The sequence below is a fragment of the Saimiri boliviensis genome, chromosome 20 (assembly GCF_048565385.1).
Source record: "Saimiri boliviensis isolate mSaiBol1 chromosome 20, mSaiBol1.pri, whole genome shotgun sequence".
NCBI lineage: Eukaryota > Metazoa > Chordata > Mammalia > Primates > Cebidae > Saimiri > Saimiri boliviensis.
In genome coordinates, this window is record NC_133468.1 from 34940883 (window position 1) to 34962811 (window position 21929).

Here is a 21929-nt window from a genome sequence, read left to right on the forward strand (position 1 = left end):
ACAAGTGCAATTTCTCCTGAAATGTAAGGATGTTTCAACACATGAAAATCTATCCCTAAAAAACAACACGTAAACAGAATGAAAGACAATCACATAATCCCCTCAGTTGCTGCAGAAAAAGCAGCAAGATCCAATACCCTTTCATGATAAAAACATTCAATGAACTAGGAATAGAAGCAAACCACTTCACCTAATAAAGCCTATGATGAAAGCCCAAAGCTAACATCATACTTCATGGTGAAAGACTGGGCTAGGCGTGGTGGCTCACACCTGTAATCCCAGCACTTTCGGAGGCCGAGGGAGGCAGATCTCTTGACCCAGGAGTTCAAGACCAGCCTGGGCAACATGGCAAAGCCCCATCTCTTTTTTTTTTGGAGATGGAGTTTCACTGTTGTTACCCAGGCTGGAGTGCAATGGTGCAATCTTGGCTCACCGCAACCTCCGCCTCCCGGGTTCAGGCAATTCTCCTGCCTCAGCCTCCTGAGTAGCTGGGATTACAGGCACGTGCCACCATGCCCAGCTAATTTTTTGTATTTTTAGTAGAGACGGGGTTTCACCATGTTGACCAGGATGGTCTCGATCTCTCGACCTCGTGATCCACCCGCCTCGGCCTCCCAAAGTGCTGGGATTACAGGCTTGAGCCACTGCCTCTGTTGCCCAAGCTAGAGTGTAGTCATGTAATCCTAGCTCAGTGCAGCCTGGAAATCCCGGCCTCAAGCAATCCTCCTGGCTCAGCCTCCAAAGTAGCTAGGACCGCAGTCACGTAGCACCATACATGGTAATTTTTTTTTTTTTTTTTGGTAGAGATCTCACTATGTTGCCCAGGCTAGTTTCAAACTTCTGGCCTCAAGCGATCCTCCTGCCTTGGCCTCTCAAATAGCTGGGATTACAGGTGTGAGCCACCATGACTGACCATCACGGTTTTAACAAAAATAACCAAGGAGAGAAAAAATAAGGGCAAAGTAGTAGCCAGAGGCGAGGTCCTAAAAGCACAGAAGCAAGAACCTCAGGGTTAGAAAGCAAAGGAACGTCACTCTTTGAGCTGCATGTTCAGAGGCTCTGCAGGATGGCAGGGCATCAGGACGTGACTTGGGAGGCTGTTGCTCTCAGTCCCCAACTAGGCCAAGAAGGACAAAGAAGTGCTGGAATTCTGGATGTGTGTTATACGCACAGCCGAGAGGATTTGCCGACGGATCAGATGCAGGGAGTCAAGAGACGGAACGGGAGGCGTCACGCCATGCTGCAGCCTTGGAGTTCCGGCTGCTAGGAAGGCTGGGATGGGAGGATCGCTTGAGCCTGGGAGGTCAAGACTGCAGTGAGCTTTGATCAAGCCACTGCCCACCGCCTGGGTGATAGAGGGAGATCTTGTGTGAAAAAAAAAAAAAAAAAAAAAAAAAGAAGAAGGAGAAGGAGAATGCCTGTGAATTTAGCCTGAATTACTGGATGACGCTGGTATCATTTACTGAGATAAGAAACGTGGGGAGGAACCATCCAGGCACAAATTATGAGCTCTGATCTGGACGTGTTAACCTTGAAGTCCCGGCCGGGTTCCGTGGCTCACACCTGTAATCCCAGCACTTTGGGAAGCCGAGGCAGGCAGATCACAAGGTTAGGAGTTCGAGACACACCTGGCCAATGTGGTGAAGCCCCATCTCTACTAAAAATACAAAAAATTAGCCAGGTGTGGTGGCATGCGCCTGTAGTCCCAGCTACTCTGGAGGCTGAGGCAGAGAGTTGTTTGAACCCGGGAGACAGAGGTTGCTCTGAGCGGAGATGGCGCCACTTCACTCCAGCCCGGGCGACAGAGTGAGACTCTATCTCAACTAAAAAAAAAAAAAGTATGAGGTCCCATTTGCCATCCAAGTGGAGACCCCTAATAGACATTCAGGCTCTTGTGTCCGCAGTTTGAAGAGAGGTCGAAGGAATCACCAAGCCATTCCTCTCGGTGAGGTCACCCAGAGTGGGCAAGAAGTGGGCAGGTGGCAGTCGGGGTGTGACAGGAGGGATCTCGTTACGCCAGCCTGCTTTGCGTGGCTAGCCTAGGACAGCACAGGCTCTGGCCCTGCCCTCAGCCACAGCCTTGGGCTCACGCTATGGCAGCGTCCCCAAGGAGCCTCCTGCTTGTCACTGGCTCGTGTCTAGCCAGGCACAAATTTGCAACCGGACAATTCTAATCTCTGGAGTAAGTGAGTCATTCCCATGGGACGCATAACTCCTCATATAGAAAACTTTTATCAGGCCAGGTTCGGTGGCTCACGTCTATAATCCCAGCACTTTGGGAACACAAAGTGGAAAAGATCGCTTGAGCTCAGGAGTTCGAGACTAGCCTGGGCAACATGGTAAGACCCCATCCCTACAAAAGACACAAAAATTAGTCAGACTTGGTGGCACATGCCTGTGGTCCCAACTACCCAGAAGGCTGAGGTGGGAGGATCGCTTGAGCCCAGGAGTTCAAGGCTGCAGTGAGCCATGATGGTGCCACTGCACTCCAGCCTGAGTGACAGAGTGAGACCCTGTCTCTCCTAAAAAAAAAAGTACAACAATTCTTTTTGCAGCTGGGCAAAGTAGTTCACATCTGTAATCTCAGCACTTTGGGAGGCCAAGGTGGGCAGATCACCTGAGGTCAGGAGTTCCAGACCAGCCTGGCCAACATGGCAAAACCCCATCTCTACTAAAAATACAAAAAATTGGCCAGGCATGGTGGCTCACGCCTGTAATCCAAGCACTTTGGAGGTCAAGGCGGGTGGATCACCTGAGGTCGGGAGTTCAAGACGAGCCTGACCAACATGGTGAAACCCCGTCTTTAAAAAAGAAAAAAAAAAATACAAAAAATTAGCCAGGCGTGGTGGCGCATGCCTGTAATCCCAGCCACCTGGGAGGCTGAGGCAGGAGAATCACTTAAACCCAGGAGGTGGAGGTTGCAGTGAGCTGGGATCGTGCCAACGCACTCCAGCGTGGGCAAGAAGAGCAAAACTCGGTCTCAAAAATAGAAAATAAAATAAAAAGCAAAAAGCCTTTTTGCTTTCAGCAAAAAAACACTTTGCATGAGCAATGTGACTGAGTATGTCACATCTGATGTTTCACCTGGAATTGTGGTTGACAAGGAGATCCTGTGGGCTGTGGAAGTGCCAGCTTCATCTTTTCCTCCTCCTCCTCTTCCTCCTCCTCCTCCTCCTCCTCCTCCTTCTGAGACAGGCTGTACAGTGGCATGATCAGAGCTCACCAGAGCCTCTAAATCCTGGACTCAGGGGATTCTCCTGCCTCAGCCTCCAGAGTAGCTGTGACTACAGGTGTATGCCACCACACGCAGCTAAATTTTTTTTCTTCGTAGAGATGGGAGTTCTTACTATGTTGCCCAGGCTGGTCTTGAACTCCTGGCCTCAAGTGATCCTCCCACTTCAGCCTCCCAAAGTGCTGGGATTCCAGATGTGAGCCACAGCGCCCAGTAAGCGTCATCTTCAATCTGTGCTTTTTTTGCAGGAATTGTTTTCAGCAATGAGTCCATTCTGTGAGGGTTTATTTAGTCAAAACTGGATAACACCACTCAACCAACTGGGCTCGGGCTCACAGCCCCTCCAGGCCGCTGTGCATTTCTCCACCCAGCACTGTGGGCACAGCACCAACATGGCCCTGCCCTCTGCACCTACACAGGATTGGCTAATGGGAGGCAATGGAAGAATATGAAGGGCAGCGGAGTAAGATCAGAATAGCCCTTCTGGGGCCGGGCGAGGTGGCTCATGCCTCTAATCCCAGCACTTTGGGAGGCCAAGGCAGCGTGGATCACGAGGTCAGGAGTTCGAGACTAGCCTGGCCAACATGGTGAAACCCCATCTCTACTAAAAACACAAAAATTAGCTGGGCGTGTTGGCGTGAGCCTGTAATCCCAGCTACTCAGGAGGCTGAGGCAGGAGAGTCGCTTGAACCCGGAAGGTGGAAGTTGCAGCGAGCAGAGATCGCGCCATTGCACTCCAGCCTGGGCAACAGTCTCAAAAACAAAAACAAAAACAAAAAAAAAACAAAAAAAAAACAGAATAGCCCTCTGGGCCCTCTTCCCCATGAGTCCCCCAAAGCTGGGGACCCCTCTTGCACAACTCCCCTCAGGCAGGCCTCTCCTCCAGGGACCCCCTCTAAGCCCCCTCACCCCAGGGACCCCCTGCAAGCCCCCTCACCCTGAGCTGGTAACTGCTGCTACCCCTGCAACTGTACCAGTCCTTACTGATCTCCTTAACCCCACCACCACCCTCTCCCGTGTACTGGAAACATCCCCTTTATCAAACTCTCCCCAGTTAGCCCCGGTAAATGGCCCCTTCCGTTTCCAGCCAGGGTCCTGCCTGGTATATGCCCTACAGGCAAGTTAAAAGCCTCTCATTCCTCTCCCTGTCCTTCTCCTCCCTTTCCCTCCCCATCTTTTTGACAGGGTCTCACTCTGTCACCCAGGTTGGAGTGCAGTGGGGCAATCAGAGCTCGCTGCAGTCTCGGCCCCCTGGGCTGAAGCGTCCTCCCACCTCAGCCTCCCAAGTAGCTGGAACTACAGCCACGAGCCACATCTGAATAATTTTTAAAAAAAAGAGCTAGAAGAGACAGGGTTTCACTCAGTTGCCTCAGATGATCTCCAATTCCTGGCCTCGACTGTCCTACCGCTTTAGCCACCCAAAGTGACAGGATTATAGGGATGAGCCACTGTGCTCAGCCTTCTTTACGATAAAAAATTAAAAATTGCGGCCGGGCGCAGTGGCTCACGCCTGCAATCCCAGCACTTTGGGAGGCCGAGAAGGGTGGATCACCTGAGGTGAGGAGTTTGGGATCAGCCTGGCCATCATGGTGAAACCCCGACTCTACTAAAAATACACAAATCAACCGGGCCTGGTGGCAGGCGCCTGCAATCCCAGCTACCCAGGAGGCTGAGGCGGGAGCATCGCTTGAACCTGGGAGGCAGAAGCTGCAGTAAGCTGAGATCACGCCACTGCACTCCAGCCTCGGCGACAGCGTGTGGCCGCTAGGGGCGTGGCCTCGGGCGTGTGGGCGGGGTCTCGGTTGGGGGGCGGGGCCGCGCAGGGTTTTTTCCCGCCGCCGGCCGCCCGCACCCCGCCCCCGTGCCGCAGCTCGCAGGCCCCGCCTCGGTCCGCCCCTCCGCTCGCTCCCCAGCCGCCGCGGCGCCGAGCCGGTGTCCCCGCCGGTGTCCGAGAGGCGCCCCCGGCCCGGCCCGGCCCGGCCCGCGCCCTCCGCCCCTGCCTCCCCGGGCCGGCGGCGGTGGGCGAGCTCGCGGGCCCGGCCGCCCCCAGCCCCAGCCCCGCCGGGCCCCGCCCCCCGCCGAGTGCATGAGGTTGACGCTACTTTGTTGCACCTGGAGGGAAGAACGTATGGGAGAGGAAGGTGCGCGGGCCGCGGGGTGCGGGGCGAGGGCCTTGGGGGGGCAGCCCAGGGCACGGGGCGGGGGGCAGGTCTGCCAGGAGGCCGCGCCCCTGCCTCCTCCGGGATGAGCTCGTCCTTCCGAAGCCCGCAGGCCCCTCCCTGTCCCCCTCCCGCCCGGGATCCCCCTCCCCGGCCCCCGGCGAGCTGTCCTCCCGCGGGGCTGGGGGGCCCCTGGACCCCTTTCCTCCCCCCACTCCCGCCCGCGAAGGACTCCCAGGCTCTGCCCGCCCGGCGCCGGCCTCCATCCGCGTGCTGTGTCCACCACCCGGGCCTCGCCCTGGAGCCACCCTTTATCCAGTCTGGGAAGAAAGAGCGGCCGCCGGGAAAGCCGCAGCCGCGGGTCCCAGTGGCCGCCAGGCGCCTGCCCGGCTCTGTGACCTTGAGCCAGGCGCTGACTCCCTGGACCTCAGTTTCCTCTTCTGCACATTTGGAGACCGGGTAGTTGCTCCCCGGTGCCGGTGGCTGGGGGCCAGATGGGTAGAGCGGAGACGGGCTCCAGGAAGCCGGAGGCCGTGTGCTGCGGAACCACTCCCTCTCCGTGCCCCAAACCCGGTGCCTGCCTCAGTCTTGGCTGGGAGCATGACTCATCCTAACCCCCACTTTAGCCCCTTCTCCCTCACTGGGGCCCAAGGCGCAGTACTGCATTGCCGTTAGGGTTCAAGGACCTCCCCCCAGGATCCCCCAGCTCAGGACAGGGTCTGGGGTCTCCTCCCCGATCTCCTTCGCTGACCTGTCACATAGACCCACCTGGCCCCAAGGCAGGGCCTGACTCCGCCAACCCTGCCCGCACCTCTGCCACCAACCCTTCCCAGGCCCCTGAAAACCTGATTGGGGGTAGGGACCCTCTTTCATATAGCCCCTACCTACCTAAGGTCCCAGCCTCTTCACGGAGCGGCAGGCCGTTGTGGCCTTGGGACCTAGCTATGTGACTGGGCAAGCCATGCTATCTCGGGCTCAGTCTCCCCGTCTGTACAGTGGGGAGGGGCAGGCCTGGGGCATTTTCCAGGGTCCACCAGCTCCAAGGGTGCCAGGCCCCAGGGATGACTAAGCATGCCTGTGGCTGCCTAGAGGAGGTGCCAGGCCTCCCTGGGACAGGTGTCTGGGAGTACCTGGCTCTGCAGCTCCTGCCCCTCGCCAAGCCATGGGGATCTGTTAGGGCCGGCACTTCCAGGCTTCTGCCCTTGACCTCGCAGGTGGCTTCAGCCCAGGATGCACCAATCCAGCCTTGTCCAGTCCCTGCCTTTGAAGGGCCCTCTTAGGACTTCTTCCTGGGCAGGCAGGGGAGGAAAGGAGGCTGTGATAAGAATGTCACCCGCTGCCTTATTTGTAAGGCCACTGCTTCCTCATTCCCCACTTACCTTGCCAGACCCAATACTATAGCGGGAGGGTGGACCTGATCCTCCTCCTAGGTTGATACGTAGGGAAACAGAGCCAGAGACGCTTGGTAGCCTAGTCAGTATCTCAGTAGGGAAACAGAGCCAGAGACGCTTGGTAGTCTAGTCAATATCTCAGTAGGGAAACAGAGCCAGAGACGCTTGGTAGCCTAGTCAGTATCTCAGTAGGGAAACAGAGCCAGAGATGCTTGGTAGCCTAGTCAGTATCTCAGTAGGGAAACAGAGCCAGAGACGCTTGGTAGCCTAGTCAATATCTCAGCAAGACTCGGGCCAGCGTCCTTTCTTCTTCCGTTTGGCACAGTGGCTGCCCGCCTGGGTGCTGCACGTGTGCGTGTGTGAGGATTCCTGCAGGTGTAGGTCCACGGGTGGGCAGGGCAGGCTGGGCCTGCGCCAGGTCACACCTCCTGAGAACGCTTCCCAACTCCCTTTCCGCCCCTGCAGGAAGCGAGCTGCCCATGTGTGCAAGCTGCGGCCAGAGGATCTGTGACGGCCAGTACCTCCAGGCCCTGAATGCGGACTGGCACGCAGACTGCTTCAGGTAGGTGGGTGCCCAGGGCCTGTGTCGCCCTAAGCAAGGCTTGCCATAGAGGACAGGCTGGTCAAGGATGGGGGAAGGCTGGCATATGCCTGACAGTGCTGTCGGCCATTGTGATTTCGTGGCCTCAGTTTACCATTTATGAAATGAGGTGTTTTGACTAGAAGATCCCTACAGGCCTTCCTGTTGTCATTTATTTATTTATTTATTTATTTTGAGATGGTGTCTCGCCCTGTCACCCAGGCTGGAAGTATTGTGTCGCTGTCTTGTCTCACTGCAACCTCTGCCTCCCAGGCTCAAGCGATTCTCCTCTGTCAGCCTCCAGAGTAGCTGGGATTACAGGCACCCGCCACCACACCCGGCTGATTTTTGTGTTTTTAGTATGAGAAGGGGTTTTGCCATGTTGGCCAGGCTGGTCTCAAGCTTCTGACCTTAAGTGATCCTCCCACCTCAGCCTCCCAAAGTGCTGGGATTACAGGCGTAAGCCACCGCTCCTGTCCTCATTTAATTTTATTTAATTTTTAATTTTTTCAAAATGGTCTGGCTCTGTTGCCCAGACTGGAGTGTAATGGCACCATCTTGGCTCATTGCAACCTCTGCCTCCCGGACTCAGTCGACCCTCCCACTTCAGCCTCACCAGTAGCTGGGATTACAGGTAACACACCACAATGCTCAGCTAATTTTTTAAATTTTTTGTAAAGGCAGGGTCTCACTATTGAGACCCAGACTGGTCTTGAACTCCTAGTCTCAAGCAACCCTCCTGCCTTGGCCTCCCAAAGTGCTGGGATTACAGGCGTGAGCCACCGCGCCTGACCTTGGTTTGTTTTTTGGTGTTTTTCTTTTCTTTTTGTTAGGAGACAGGGTCTTGCTCTGTCACCCAGGCTGGAGTGCAGTGGCAAGATCATAGCCCACTACAGCCTCCAAGTCCAACTCCCGAGTTCAAGTGATCCTCCAGACTTGGCCTCCCAAAGTCCTGGGATTATAGGCATGAGCCACTGTGCCTAGCCTATTTTTTCTTTTTTAGGAATAATGTCTAACATTGTCTAACATTCAGTGAGGGACAACCCCTGTTCTAAGTACTTTGCATAGTTAGATATTAGTTTCGTCTTTGTTTTGCCAGAGAGAAAATTGGGACACAGAAAGGTTAATTCTCTCTCTCTCTCTCTTTTTTTTTTTTTTTTTAAGACGGGGTTTCACCATGTTGGCCAGGCCAGTCTTGAACTCCTAACCTCAGGTGATTTGCCCGCCTCGGCCTCCCAAAGTGCTGAGATTACAGGCATGAGCCACCGTGCCCAGCCGCCTTTTTTTTTTTTTTTTTTTTTTTTAATATGGGAATCATCAAATCACAACAGAGAGAGGTTAATTCTCTTGATGAAAGTCACACAACCAATGAGTGAAATGAACACACTCAGTGGTGTGCCTGAAAGGACACAGACAGCATGCTGTGGGTTCTGTACCAGGGGCTCAGAAGGAGGCCTTTGGGAGGCAAGCAGGGTCTCACCAGGCAGAGAAAACCATCTGCACAGAGGCAGGACGGTGCGGACTGCTGAGGGGACAGGAACAGTTCACTTGTTAAGTTGAGGAATCCAGTAAGAAACAAAGTTGAGACTGATTCATGAAGGGCCTTGAATGCCAAGATGAGGAGCTTCAGAAGTCAGGACGGGTGTGGTGGTTTGTGCCTGTAATCCCAGCATTTCGGGTGGCCAAGGCGGGTGATCATGAGGTTAGGAGTTCAAGACCAGCCTGACCAACATAGTAAAACCCCCGTCTCTACTAAAAATTAAAAAAAAAAAAAAAAATAGCCGGTTGTGGTGGTGCACACCTGTAATCCCAGCTACTCGGGAGGTTGAGGCAGGAGAATCACTTGAACCCGGGAGACAGAGGTTGCAGTGAGCCAAGATTGCACCATTGTACTCCAGCCTGGGCAACAGAGTGAGACTCCATCTCAAAAAAAAAGTCAGATGGGCACGATGGCTCACGCCTGTAATCCCAACGCTTTGGGAGGCTGAGGCATTCGGATCACTTGAGGAGTTCAAAACCAGCCTGGCCGACATGGTGAACCCCCATACTAAGAATTCAAAAATTAGCTGGGTGTGGTGGCAGGTGCCTGTAATCCCAGCTACTCAGGAGGCTGAGGGAGGAGAATCACTTGAACCTGGGAGGCAGAGGCTGCAGTGAGCCAAGATCATGTCACTGTACTCCAGCCTGGGCAATAGAGTCAGACTCCATCTCAAAAAAAAAAAAAAAAAGAAGGGAGCTGGCAGAAAGCTGCGGAAGGGCTGGGGTGACATGCTATTGAGGAATGCCATCCCAGTGGGCTGGTGGTAGTAACCAGGCAGCGAAGGGACTGTCCCATTAGCTCAGGGGTCCAAGCTCATAAGGCCTGACCTGGGACAGTGACTGAGAATGCAGAGAATTTCAGGCAGAAGGGACAGTTTTTGGCGAGTGTTTGTCATATTGGCTACCATGCATTGAGCATCTTCGTGCTGATTAGTTAAATCTTCAGCAGAACTCTGTGAGGGGCCGTATGTGCCCAGTGTGCGTGGGAGAAACACACTCCGTGCAGTCAGGTGCCTCGCTGAAGTTTGTGACATCTAGAGCTGGGACTCAGACTTCTCACTCCACATTGCCACAGAGTAGAAAAGGCAGGGGCCAGTGGTGGCGCACACCTGTGATCCCAACACTTTGGGAGGCCGAGGTGGGTGGATCACCTGAGGTCGGGAGTTTGAGACCAACCTGGCCAACATGGAGAAACCCCGTCTCTACTAAAAATACAAAATTTAGCCAGGCGTGGTGGCAGGCTCCTGTAGTCCCAACTACTCGGGAGGCTTAGGCAAAAGAATCACTTGAGCCAGGCAGGTGGAGGTTGCAGTGAGCCGAGATTGTACCGCTGCACTCCAGCCTGGGTGACAGAGCAAGACTCTGTCCCAAATAAACAAAAAGTCTCTCTATGAGTGAAGATCCACCAGAAGCAGGACCCAGGGCTTCCACCACATGGCTTGTGGGGTGTCCCAACGGTCCCCAAAGCTGCCGGGTCTAACAGTGTCCTCCCTGCATGACAGTGAGCAAAGCAGCTCAGAGGGGGTCACTGCTCACCTGTCCGTGTAGCTGACCACAGCCAGGCTGGCTCTCGGTGGGGTGTCCAAGGTGCTAGACTGCCTAGCCTCCCTCAGGCCCTGGGCTCCGAGGCATTGGGCCCGGCGCAGACCTCACTTGATGCACTGAGACCTTTGGTCAGGGCCCCCACCCCTCTGAAGGTGTTCAGGCAGGAGCAGTGTGACAAGCTGTGAGGGGTCTGCAGCCTCCAGCCCCACTGGGGAGGTGGCCAGTGATTGCCAACCCACCCCCGCCCCCCACCTTCCTGGCCCCTCTGCATGTGCCCCTCCTGGTAGGACTTCCTAGGGTCCCTGAGTCAGTCACTTGCAAATAATTGTGGCACACCCTCTCTGCATTAAACCCCTCTCACGACAACCCAGGCAGGGAGTGCTATCTATTAAAGCAATTTCAAGGCCGGGCATGGTAACTCATGCCTGTAATCCCAGCACGTCAGGAGGCTGAGGTGGGAGGATTGCTTGAGGCCAGCAGTTCGAGGCCAGCCTAGGCAACATAGTAGACTCCATCTCTACAAAAAAATTTAAAAATCAGCCTGGCATGGTGGTACGTACCTGTAGTCCCAGCTACTCAGGAGGCTGAGATGGGAGGGTCACTTGAACCTAGGACTTCCAGGCCGCAGTGAGCTGTCATCACGCCACTGCACTCGGCTTGGGCAGCAGAGACACTGTCTCAAATTCTTAAAAAGCAATTTTACAAATGAGGTGCAGAGTTCAGTCACTTGCTAAGAGTCTCACGGCGAGTGAGGAGTAGAACCAGGCCGTGGGCAGCCTGGCTTCAGAGCCTACAGTGTGACCACAGCTTAGTGTCACCAGTCCCAGACTGGCGGGGTCCCTGCCTTCCAGTAGGCGAGACACTCAGTGAACAAACGCTTGTCAGGTGCTGGGGGCCAGCACTCTGAGGAGGTGATGTTTAAGGGGACAGAATTGAAGGGAGCAGTGTGTAGAGGATGTTTTGGGGGTGGGGGTGTGTGTACAAAGGCCCTGGGGCTGGAGTGTGCTTGGCTCAACTGAGGACCACGAGGAGACCAGTGTGTGGAAGTCCAGTCACTGGCCGGGGTGGTAGAGTCTTCTGGGCTCAGTGGAATGTGCTGTTGGCTGTGTGGCTTTTTTTTTTTTTTTTCTTTTTTGAGACAGAGTTTCACTCTTATTGCCCAGGTTGGAGTGCAGTGGCACAATCTCAGCTCACTGAAACCTCCACCTCCCGGGTTCAGGTGATTCTCCTGCCTCAGCCTCCCAAGTAGGTGGATTTACAGGTGCCCATCACCGCGCCCAGCTACTTTTTGTATTTTTAAAAGACAGGGGTTTTTACCGTGTTGGCCAGGCTGGTCTCGAACCCCTGGCCTGAAGTGATCTGCCCACCTCGGCCTCCCAAAGTGCTGGGATTACAGGTGTGAGCCACCGCACCCGGCCAGCTGTGTGTCTTTGAAGGTCATAACCTGAGCATCTGAGAACTGCTGCTGTCCCCTGGCCCCTGCTCTTGAGAAACTCCCACGCTGATAGGACAGACAGGGTCATGAGTGCTGTGATGGGGGCCTGTGGGCTGCTGGAGCGCTCAGGCGGGACTGATGCCGCCCCTCTGTGTGGAGTGGGACAGTTGCTGCAGGCACACGGGGCCTCTGGTATTTGCCCCGAGGTTGTCACTCCGGGGCCCTCCGCTTTCTCTGTTCTGACCTCCCACCCCCTTGCAGGCCCCAGCCTTGGACTGGTCCAGGCTTCCTGTTGGCTCAGGCACTGCCTCTGCGAGGTCCCCTCCCGGAAATGCACAGTCCCCAGGGCTGCCGCAGCCCTGGTAGCATCTCCCCGGCAGCCGGCTGGGCTGGCCCTAGGCGAGGAGGGCTGAGCGTGCTGCTGGCCTGAGGGGTTCGAGCCAGGGCCGGGATGCAGCCTCCCTTTCTTCCCGGGACGTTTGACATGAGGATGGACTGTCCATGGGAAGTCAGCCTCTGTTCCCTTGGGGGCAGCAGTGGAAGAGGCAGCTGCTTTTGAGCTTGTCCCTGTCCCCAGAGAAGCCTGAGACCTTCCGTGCAGTCGCCAGGGTCGACAAGGCTGAGGAACCTACAGCGTGTGTTCAGGGCCAGGGACGGGCCACCGCCTCCCTGGGTGGGAGCCGAGCCTAGATGGCTCCCTCCCCACCCGCAGCAAAGCCCAGGCAAAGGGAGCTCTGGCCACTTCCTGTTGCAGGCTCAGACCGAGTCCCCTGGCACCCACGCGGCTGCACCTTCCTGCTGTGCGCTGCAGCCCCGCTGGCCCCACCCTCTGCAGCCTCCAATCCTGAGCCCCTGAGGAGGATGGGGAAGCGGCTGGGCCGGCCACCCCTGCCCTCCCTTAGACCTCCAGAGCCCCCCGTGTAGCCACAGAGGATGCTGTTGGCTTCAGCCCTGAGAAGACGCCGCCTCCTCCTCCGGAGAGCTAAGTAAGTGGGAAGCCCCCTGTCCATCTGTCCTGAGCCCCGGGCAGAGCTCCCGGTGTGAGGCCTGGGGCTGGAGGCCAACCTACCTAGGTCCGGGCTCGGGGGCAGAACTGAAACTCCTGGGCCGCTGTCACTGCTCTCCAGGGACCAGGCCCTTGCTGAAGCTGTGAGCCCTTTCTGGTCAGTCTCCCCATGAGGCTGGTCCTCCACCTGCTCTTTCTTCACAGCTGGTGGCCAGGGATGTGGCCCTGGGTAGAGCAATGATTCCACTCCTGTCGTTACGGAAGCCACGGCTGTCCCAGCCCAGCCAGCCACCTGGGCCACAGTGCGCCCCTTTCATGCCCTCCTGGTGCCTCCTCCTCCTCTTGCCCCAGCCCGGTTTTGTCCTACCCTGCTCCCAGGGAGGGGTACCCGGGTACCCGGTCATGGGGCCAGGGCACAGCTCTCCCCCCAGAGAGAGGGATTCTCCTGCCTCAGCCTCCCAAGTAGGTGGGCTTACAGGCGCCTACCACCAAGCCCAGCTAATTTTTGTAGTTTTAAAAGACATGGGGTTTTACCATGTTGCCCAGGCTGGTCTCGAACCCCTGGCCTGAAGCGATCTGCCCACCTCTCTGGCTGGCCCGAGGGCAGCTCTGCACAGCCTCCGTACCTGGCACGCCTCCCTTGACATCTTCTTGGGCACAGTCAGGCACTCTGTGCAGCACCCAAGAGAGCCAGGCCCATCCCACCCCACCTGCCGCCTCTAGCTCCTGGCAGAATGCAGGCTTGAGGGGTGAGGGACGGGGCAGGATCGGGGGCTCCTCGTGCTCTCCATCCACAAAGGCTCCCTGAGTCCCTGAACCCCAGCCCCTGAGCCACCAAATCAGCCTGGGCCTGTCCTGGGCACCCTGTCTGCGATGGAGGCAGAGATGGGGGCCTCAGGGCAGCTCTGAGGTTGCTGAGTGCACAGTGCAGGCCTGGCCTGCAGGAACCCCTTATGTTCTCTCCTGGGATAAGCTTTGTGGGTGCCCAGCCTGGGGCTGCAGGGAGCTGGCAGGGCAGTGGCAGACAGTGGTGGGCAGACCTAGTGTCTGATGGAACAGGCTTCAAGGAAGTGGTGACCGGAGGCAGGCAGAGTGCACTCAGACCCCAGGGTGAGTCATCAGCGCTGGGTCTTTCACAGCTGGCGAAAGCCGGCGACAGAGCTAAAGGTTTGTGAGTCTGCGTGAGCCAGTCAGTGGACCCGTAGGAGTTTCCAGGCTGTGGAAGAGCGTTGCCTCCTCGGGATGGGGACACTTGGTTACAGCAGTTCCTAATCCCCCACCCACCCACCACCCACCACAGAGGCACTCAGGGGGGCCCTGCTTCCTGCTGGTGGGGGTGCGGGACACTCCTCTGATTGTGGCATCCCTGTGACCGAGGTCATGTGTGATTGATCCGTGTAAGGGCAGGAAGCAAGTCATTGGTCTGTAGTGGGCGTGGGGGCTTCCGAGAGGGCCGGACCCAAGTCAGCCCGGCCTCCTGTGGATAGGTTAGAGCCCCGGGACAGGGGGTGCCCTAGGGGCCTTCCCAACCCCTCCCTCCCTCCTCCACCCGCCTGACCTGCCCGCCCCCAGCTCCAGTGGGGGCAGTGACCCTGACGTCATGTCTTCTGCTGCCCCTGCCACCACCTCCCGTGGTCCAACCTCCGCATTCCCCACCCCCACGGAGGAATGCACGAGGCCACCTTCCTGGATGCACCCCTACCCACGCTTGTCCAGACCCTGGCATTTTCTGCTCCCTCTCTACTCCCAGCCCCTCCCCCAGGCTCCCAGACAAAGGGGAACTGGCTGGATCCTCTTAAAGGGACAGTGTCCCACCAGCTTCTGCCTAACTCCCCTTCCCAACCCCATGTTCCCTAGTTACAGGGAATTAGCTTAGCAGACAGTCCGTGAGTGATACCCATGCAGGCCCCAGGTGGTGGAGGGTTTCCTAGGTAGGAAGGAGCAGGACCGGGATGAGACAGCCCCTCAGCGTCCCCCATCTCCTGCAGGTCCCAGCCCTCCTACCCGCCTCTCCCCTAGATGACAGCCCTAGGTAGAGCCTGGATTCTTCTGTCCCTGTGTGACCCATAGCACCCAAACAGTGGCAGAGCTGGACGGACCCCCTAGCCTGTTCTCTGTGTGGGTCTGTACCTAGACCCAGACATGCCCGCACACGGCAGGACCCAGCCTGGGCACACGTGTGCCTGTGGGTTCACTGGGGCTCCCACATTTTGTTTATTTTATTTTTATTTTATTTTGGGGTTGTTTTGTTTTGTTTTTGAGAGAGTGTCACTCTGTCGCTAGGCTGGAGTGCAGTGGTGCAATCTCAGCTCACCGCAATCTCTGCCTCCCAGGTTCAAGCAGTTCTCCTGCCTCCGCCTCCCGAGTAGCAGGGACTACAGGTGCACGCCACCACACCCAGCTGATTTTTGGTTTTTGCTTTTCTTTTTTTAGTAGAGACAGGGTTTCACCATGTTGGCCAGGATAGTCTCGATCTCTTGACCTCGTGATCCGCCCACCTCGGCCTCCCAAAGTGCTGGGATTACAGGCGTGAGTCACCGAACCTGGTCTGTTTATTTTATTTTTTTAGAGAGAGGGTCTTGCTGTGTCACCCAGGCTAGAGTGCAGTGACATAATCACAGCACACTGCAGCCTTGATCTCCTGGGCTCAAGCGATCCTCCCTCCCCAGCCTCCCTAGTAGCTGAGAGTACAGGCACTGAGAGTCCCGTCTAATTCTTTAATAATTTTTTTGTGTTTTTTTAGTAGAGATGGGGTTTCACCATGTTGCGCAGGCTGGTCTCAATCTCCTGACTTCGCGATCCACCCACCTCAGCCTCCCAAAGTGCTGGGATTACAGGCTTGAGCCACTGTGCTAGCCAGTTATTTTTTTTTTTTCTTTTTTTAGAGATGGGGCCTTACTGTATTGCCAAAGCTGATCTCAAACCTCTGGCCTCAAGTGATCCTCCCACCTCAGCCTCTGCAACAGCTGAGGTCACAGACATGAGCCACCACACCCAGCCCAGACCCACATTTCTACACTCATTCATCCTGGCTGGGCAGGGCTGCTGGTCCCCACCCCCCGGGATGCTTGGCTGGGAAAAAGCTGGGAATGTAGGTCCAACCCCCGGCTGGTGTTGTGGCAGCTGGCGCCTGGGGTTTCTCCACATCTGCCCTTCCAGCCAGGCCTCCCTGAGAGGCTCTAGTGAGGAAAGAGGGGCGCCCTGGCTTTGACCCTGCACACCTGGGGATTCTCCTGCATTCTGCTTTTTGTCGTTGTTGTTTTTGGAGAGAGTCTCACTCTGTTGTCCAGGCTGGAGTGCGGTGGCACAATTTGGGCTCACTGCAACCTCCACTTCCCCAGTTCAAGCGATTCTGCCTCAACCTCCCGAGTAGCTGGGATTACAGAGGCTTGCCACCATGCCTGGCTAATTTTTGTATTTTTGGTGGAGACAGGGTTTCTCCACGTTGGCCAGGCTGGTCTCGAACTCCTGACCTCAGTGATCTGCCCACCTCCCACTCCCGAAGTGCTGGGAAGACAGGTGTGAGCCACCACACCGGTCCTGGCCACCGTTTGCTAATTCTTAGAAAGGTGCCTGTAGGCAAGGCCGGGGCCCCGTGTGGTGGAGGAGGGTGGGAGTGGACATCCTCAGCCCAGCCCCTGTCCCCAGGTGTTGCGACTGCAGTGCCTCCCTGTCGCATCAGTACTATGAGAAGGATGGACGGCTCTTCTGCAAGAAGGACTACTGGGCCCGCTATGGCGAGTCCTGCCATGGGTGCTCGGAGCAGATCACCAAGGGACTGGTTATGGTGAGCGCCCCCCACCTTGCACGCTGACCTGGGTGAGGGCGTCCAAGCAGACCCCATGCTTCAGATCTCTCTCCCATCATCGTCTCTCCTGGTGTCTTTTTTTGGCTGGTCCTTGGAGTGTCCCCTGCTTTCTGAGCCTGACTGTCAGTATCCCTCAGGGCCCCCCGCAATCTATAGAGGCAGCTATGTCCAGGAGTTTAGCAGCTGGCCAGCCAGGTCCCCGTGGTGGTTTTTTGGGTGACGCCCTTCGGGGAGGATCTGTGGGGGCTGCAGAGGCTGCTGAGCTGTGCCGTTCCCTCCTTACCCCCGCACCAGGTGGCTGGGGAGCTGAAGTACCACCCCGAGTGTTTCATCTGCCTTACGTGTGGGACCTTTATCGGCGACGGCGACACGTACACGCTGGTGGAGCACTCCAAGCTGTACTGGTGAGTGCCTCGGCCCCTCCCCCAGCCTGGGGGGCCCACCTGCGTCGAAGGTCTGCAGGGATGCTGACTCTTCCCACGCCCGTGCGTGGAAGCAAGTAAGAAATGACAGAAGTCAGCGGGGAAGAGCCTCAGATGGCCAGGCATGGTGCTCACGCCTGTCATCCCAGCACCTTGGGAAGCTGAGGCAGGTGGATCCCTTGACGCCAGGAGTTCAAGAACAGCCTGGCCAACATGGTGAAACCCCGTCTCTTAAAAATACAAAAAATTGAGTTTGAGACCACCCTGGCTAAGATGGTGAAACCCTGTCTTTACTAAAAATACAGAAATTAGCCACGCACCTGTAATCCCAGCTACTCGGGATGCTGAGGCAGAAGAACTGCTTGAACCTGGGAGGCTGAGGTTGCAGTGAGCTGAGATGGCGCCACTGCACTGTCACCTGGGAAACAGAGCAAGGCTTCATCTCAGATAATAGATATACAAAAATTAACCAGGTGCAGTGGCATGGACCTGTAGTCCCAGCTACTCAGGATGCTGAGGCAGGAGACTCACTTGAACCTGAGAGGTGGAGGTTGCAGTGAGCCAAGATAGTGCCACTACACTCCAGCCTGGCACCTGGCGACACAGTGAGACTCTGTCTCAAAAAAAAAAGAGAGAGAAAAGGAAGGAGAGAAGGAAAGAAGAGAGGGAGAGGAGGGGAGGCGGGCAAGAGAAAGAGTCCGGGCGCGGTGGCTCACGCCTGTAATCCCAGCTCTTTGGGAAGCCGAGGTGGGTGGATCACTTGAGGTTGGGAGTTTAAGACCAGCCTGGCCAACATGGAGAAACCCCGACTCTGCTAAAAATACAAAACTAGCCAGGCGTGGTGGTGCACGCCTGTAATCCCAGCTACTCGGGAGGCTGAGGCAGGAGACTCACTTGAACCCAAGAGGGGGCGTTTGCGGTGAGCCGTGGAGATCGCGCCATTGCCCTCCAGCCTGGGCAACAAGAGCAAAACTCCAACTCAAAAAAAAAAAAAAAAAAAAAAAGAGAGAGAGAAAGAGGAAGAAGGGAAGGAGGGAGGAAAGGAAAGGAAAAAAAAAAAAAAAAGGAGAGGAAGAAGGGAGAGAAAGAAACCCCAGATATCAGCCTTCTTACCGTGACTGCGGCATGGTGCTGGTACAGACCACCTGAGGTGGGGCAGATGCTGCAAGTTAAGGACATTGTCCCCAGCACAGCTGCTCCCTCTCTAGACATCAGCTGCAAGTGCAGGGGTCCCCAGCCCACCCACATTTCTGACTGAGTAGCTACAAATTCAGGGACCCCCAAGACCCTGCCAAGGGTGATCATTTGCTCATAGACTCAGAACTCCAGAAAGCCTCCATTTAGGATTCCGGTTTGATTATAAAGGATATAGCTTAGGTCCAGCCAAATGAAGCCTCTCCCCCGCCTCCCCTAGCACATCAGTGTGGTCACCAACCAGGGAGCTTCCCGGAGCGCCAGCAGCCAGAGTTTGTATTGGGGCTTCATTGTCAAGACGGCTTGAGTCATTGATCAAACTTAGTCTCTAGCCCTCGTCCTTGGAGGTCAGGCTGGCCGAAAGCGGCAGCCCTCTTCAGATCACTTTGAGGGGACCAGCCTCATCTGAATCATCTCATTAGCATCAACTCAGGAATAGACCGAGGGGCTCATGAATAACAAAGATATCCCATTCCAGGGACTTAGAGTCGTCCTCCCAGGAATCAGGACAAAACACAGATTCTTTCTTACACAACACTGATCAAGCTGGATGAGAGGACAGCATGGCTTGATCCCAGATGGACCTTTAATGACTTCCTCCTGAACTGAATTTATCCTCAGGCCTGGTCCTGGCCGCCTTACAAGATCACAGCGAGTAGACGGACCCAGAATGACTCAGAGGGATGAGGGCTGGCTGGGCATGCACATTCCTGCCCCCAGCTCACTGGAGGAGTAAAAGAAAAGAAAGCCAGCCGGGCGCGGGGGCTCACACCTGTAATCCCAGCACTTTGGGAAGCAGACGTCTAAGTGAGCCTGGATCACACCACTACTTTTGGGCAATTGCTAGCTTTTTTTTTTTTTTTCCGCTTTTGAGACGGTTTCCCTGTGTCACCAGGCTGGAGTGCAGTTGTGATCTTAGCTCACTGCAGCCTCCCTGGTTCAAGCAATTCTCCTGCCACAACCTCCTGAGTAGCCGGGATTATGGGCATGCACCATCATGCCTAGCTGATTTTTGTATTTTTAGTAGACACGGGGTTTCACCCTGTTGGCCAGGATGGACTTGATCTCCTGACCTCGTGATCCACCCACCTCAGCCTCCCAAAACACTGGGATTACAGGCGTGAGCCACCGCGGCTGACCTAGCTTTCTTTTTCTTTTGAGATGGAGTCTCACTCTGTCGCCCAGGCTTGGGTACAGAGGTATGATCAACAGAACGAGACTCTGTCTCAGGAAAAAAAAATAAAAAAGAAAGAAAAGGAAGCGGGTGGGGGAAGAGCCTGGGGCTGGGGGCTGCAGGGACGCTGAAATTGCTAACACCCTTGACGCTCTCTTCTTCCCACCCCTGGCGGCTCTTGCAGCGGGCACTGCTACTACCAGACTGTGCTGACCCCCGACTCCCCTGGCTCCCACCTGCCCCACACTGTCACCCTCGTGTCCATCCCAGCCTCCTCTCACGGCAAGCGTGGACTTTCAGTCTCCATCGACCCCCCACACAGCCCGCCGGGCTGCAGCACAGAGCACTCGCACACCGTCCGCGTCCAGGGGTAAGTGGCCAGCCTGCCGAGGCTGCACCCGGTGTGGCGGTGGCCGTTGATGTGGTGGCGGACTCTGGCACTGGGGGCCCTGAGAATGAATGGGCAAGTGTTTGGTGCAGATGGGGCACAGCTCTGACAACCTGGTTTACCAGATTCCTGGCCCAGTCATTCCTCTCAATACCATTACAAATGCCAGATACAGTAAAAAGACATTTTTCGCCAGGTGTGGCGGCTCACACCTGTAATCTCAGCACTTTGGGAGGCCGAAGTGGCTGGATCACCTGAGGTCAGGAGTTCGAGACCAGCCTGGGCAGCATGTTGAAACCCCGTCTCTACTAAAAATCCAAAATGAGCCTATAGTGGTGGTGTGTGCCTGTAGTCCCACCTACTTGGGAGGCTGAGGCAGGAGAATCACTTGAACCCGGGAGGTGGAGGTTGCAGTGAGCCCAGACCGTGCCATTGCACTGCAGCCTGGGCAACAAGAGCAAAACTGTCTCAAAAAAATAACAAAAAAAAAAAAAAAAACCCACACACAAAATAAAATGATATTTTCTTTAGTTAATGTCTTATCCAACAAGAAAGAGGAGGAAGCAAGTCAGGAATGAGTGAAGAGGCCGGGTACAGTAACTCACACCTGTAATCCCAGCACTTTGGGAGGCCAAGGCAGCAGGATCACTTAAGGCCAGAAGTTTGAGACCAGCTTGGGCAACATAGCGAGACCACCCCCCATCTCTACAAAAAAAAAAAAAAAAAAGAAAGAAAGAAAAAGAAAATTAACAGAGTATAGATTTTTGTTTGTTTGTTTTTGCTTTAATTTAAAAAAATTTTTTTTTCTTTTAAAGACAGGGTTTCACCATGTTGGTCAGGCTGGTCTTGAACTCCTGACTTCAGGTGATCTGCCCACCTTGGCCTCCAAAGTGCTTGGATTACAGGCATGAGCCACTGCGCCTGGCATTTTTTTTTTTTTTTTTTTTTTTTTTTTTTTTTTTTTTTTTTTTTTTTTCCCCAGAGTATAGTTAAATCACTGAACACATGGAGGCTGGGCATGGTTGCTCATACCTGTAATCACAGGACTTTGGGAGGCTGAGATGGGAGGATCCCTTGAGGCCAGGAGTTGGAGACCAATCTGGGCAGCATTGTAGTCACAGCTACCTGGGAGGCTGAGGTGAGAGGATCTCTTGAGCCCAGTAAGTCATGACTACAGTGAGCTATAATTGGCCACCGCACTCCATCCTGGGCAATGGAGCAAAACCCCATCTCAAAATAAAGTGGGGCGGGGCCAGTAAAACTTAGATGACTTCGTGACTCTGAGCATCTCCTTTGTCTCTGGGCTTTGGGGGTCTGTTTGAGCAATGAGGGAGCTGGAAACCTCGGAGCCTTCTAAGATTTCTGCTGAGCCTTTAGTGACATCTTGAGAAGTAGCATACAGTCTTTCCACTTTGGGGCAATTGCTCACTGTTTTTTTTTTTTTTTTTTTGAGACAGTCTCGCTCTGTTGCCCGGGCTGGGGTGCAATGGTGTGATATCGGCTCACTGCAACCTCTACGTCCCAGGTTTAAGCAATTCTTGCACCTCAGCCTCCCAAGTAGCTGGGACTACAGGTGACGACGCCTGGCTAGTTTTTGTATTTTTAGTAAAGACAGGGTTTCACCGTGTTGCCCAGGCTGGTCTCAAACTCCTAGGCTCAAGTGATCCTCCCTCCTCACCCTCCCAAAGTGCTGGGATTACAGGTGTGAGCCACCGCGCCTCGCCCGAGTGCTCGATTTCATTTGATGCAGTGAGTGTTCCTTGTACATCCGTCAGAGCCCGGCCGTGCGCGGCCACTGGTGAGGTGTGAAGGCAGCCCTGGGGACAGAACAAGATGCTGGGCTTGAATGTATGTCTCCATCGCCACCCTGACGTCAGCCAAGCCAGCAGCTGCTTTATGGACACCAGTGAGCAGACAGCTGGAGAAAGAGATGAGGGAAGTCCCAGACCAATGACTCCTCCAGAGGGCCAAGGGAGGTCCCCACAGGGTCAGAGGCTGCCACTGATCCCTGGAAATCCAGGCAGAATTTCAGAAACGAAGACAGTCAGCCAGGCTC

General features: G+C 55.4%; 1 protein-coding gene across 2 annotated transcripts in view; it reads left to right on the forward strand.

The window, feature by feature from the left end:
- The first annotated feature begins 5257 nt into the window (after nucleotides 1-5257).
- The window catches only part of LIMK1 (LIM domain kinase 1), a 34645-nt gene continuing 17973 nt past the window's right edge, over nucleotides 5258-21929 (forward strand). The window contains exons 1-5 of one of the 2 annotated variants that reach the window (XM_039460714.2): nucleotides 5258-5373; nucleotides 7248-7344; nucleotides 16536-16674; nucleotides 16990-17099; nucleotides 19670-19855. In XM_039460714.2, the coding sequence (XP_039316648.1) occupies nucleotides 5319-5373; nucleotides 7248-7344; nucleotides 16536-16674; nucleotides 16990-17099; nucleotides 19670-19855 (587 nt within the window). In that variant the 5' untranslated portion in view covers nucleotides 5258-5318. Of the gene's footprint in view, nucleotides 5374-7247; nucleotides 7345-12242; nucleotides 12868-16535; nucleotides 16675-16989; nucleotides 17100-19669; nucleotides 19856-21929 lie in introns of those variants that run through there. The other variant, XM_039460715.2, reaches the window with a different exon arrangement.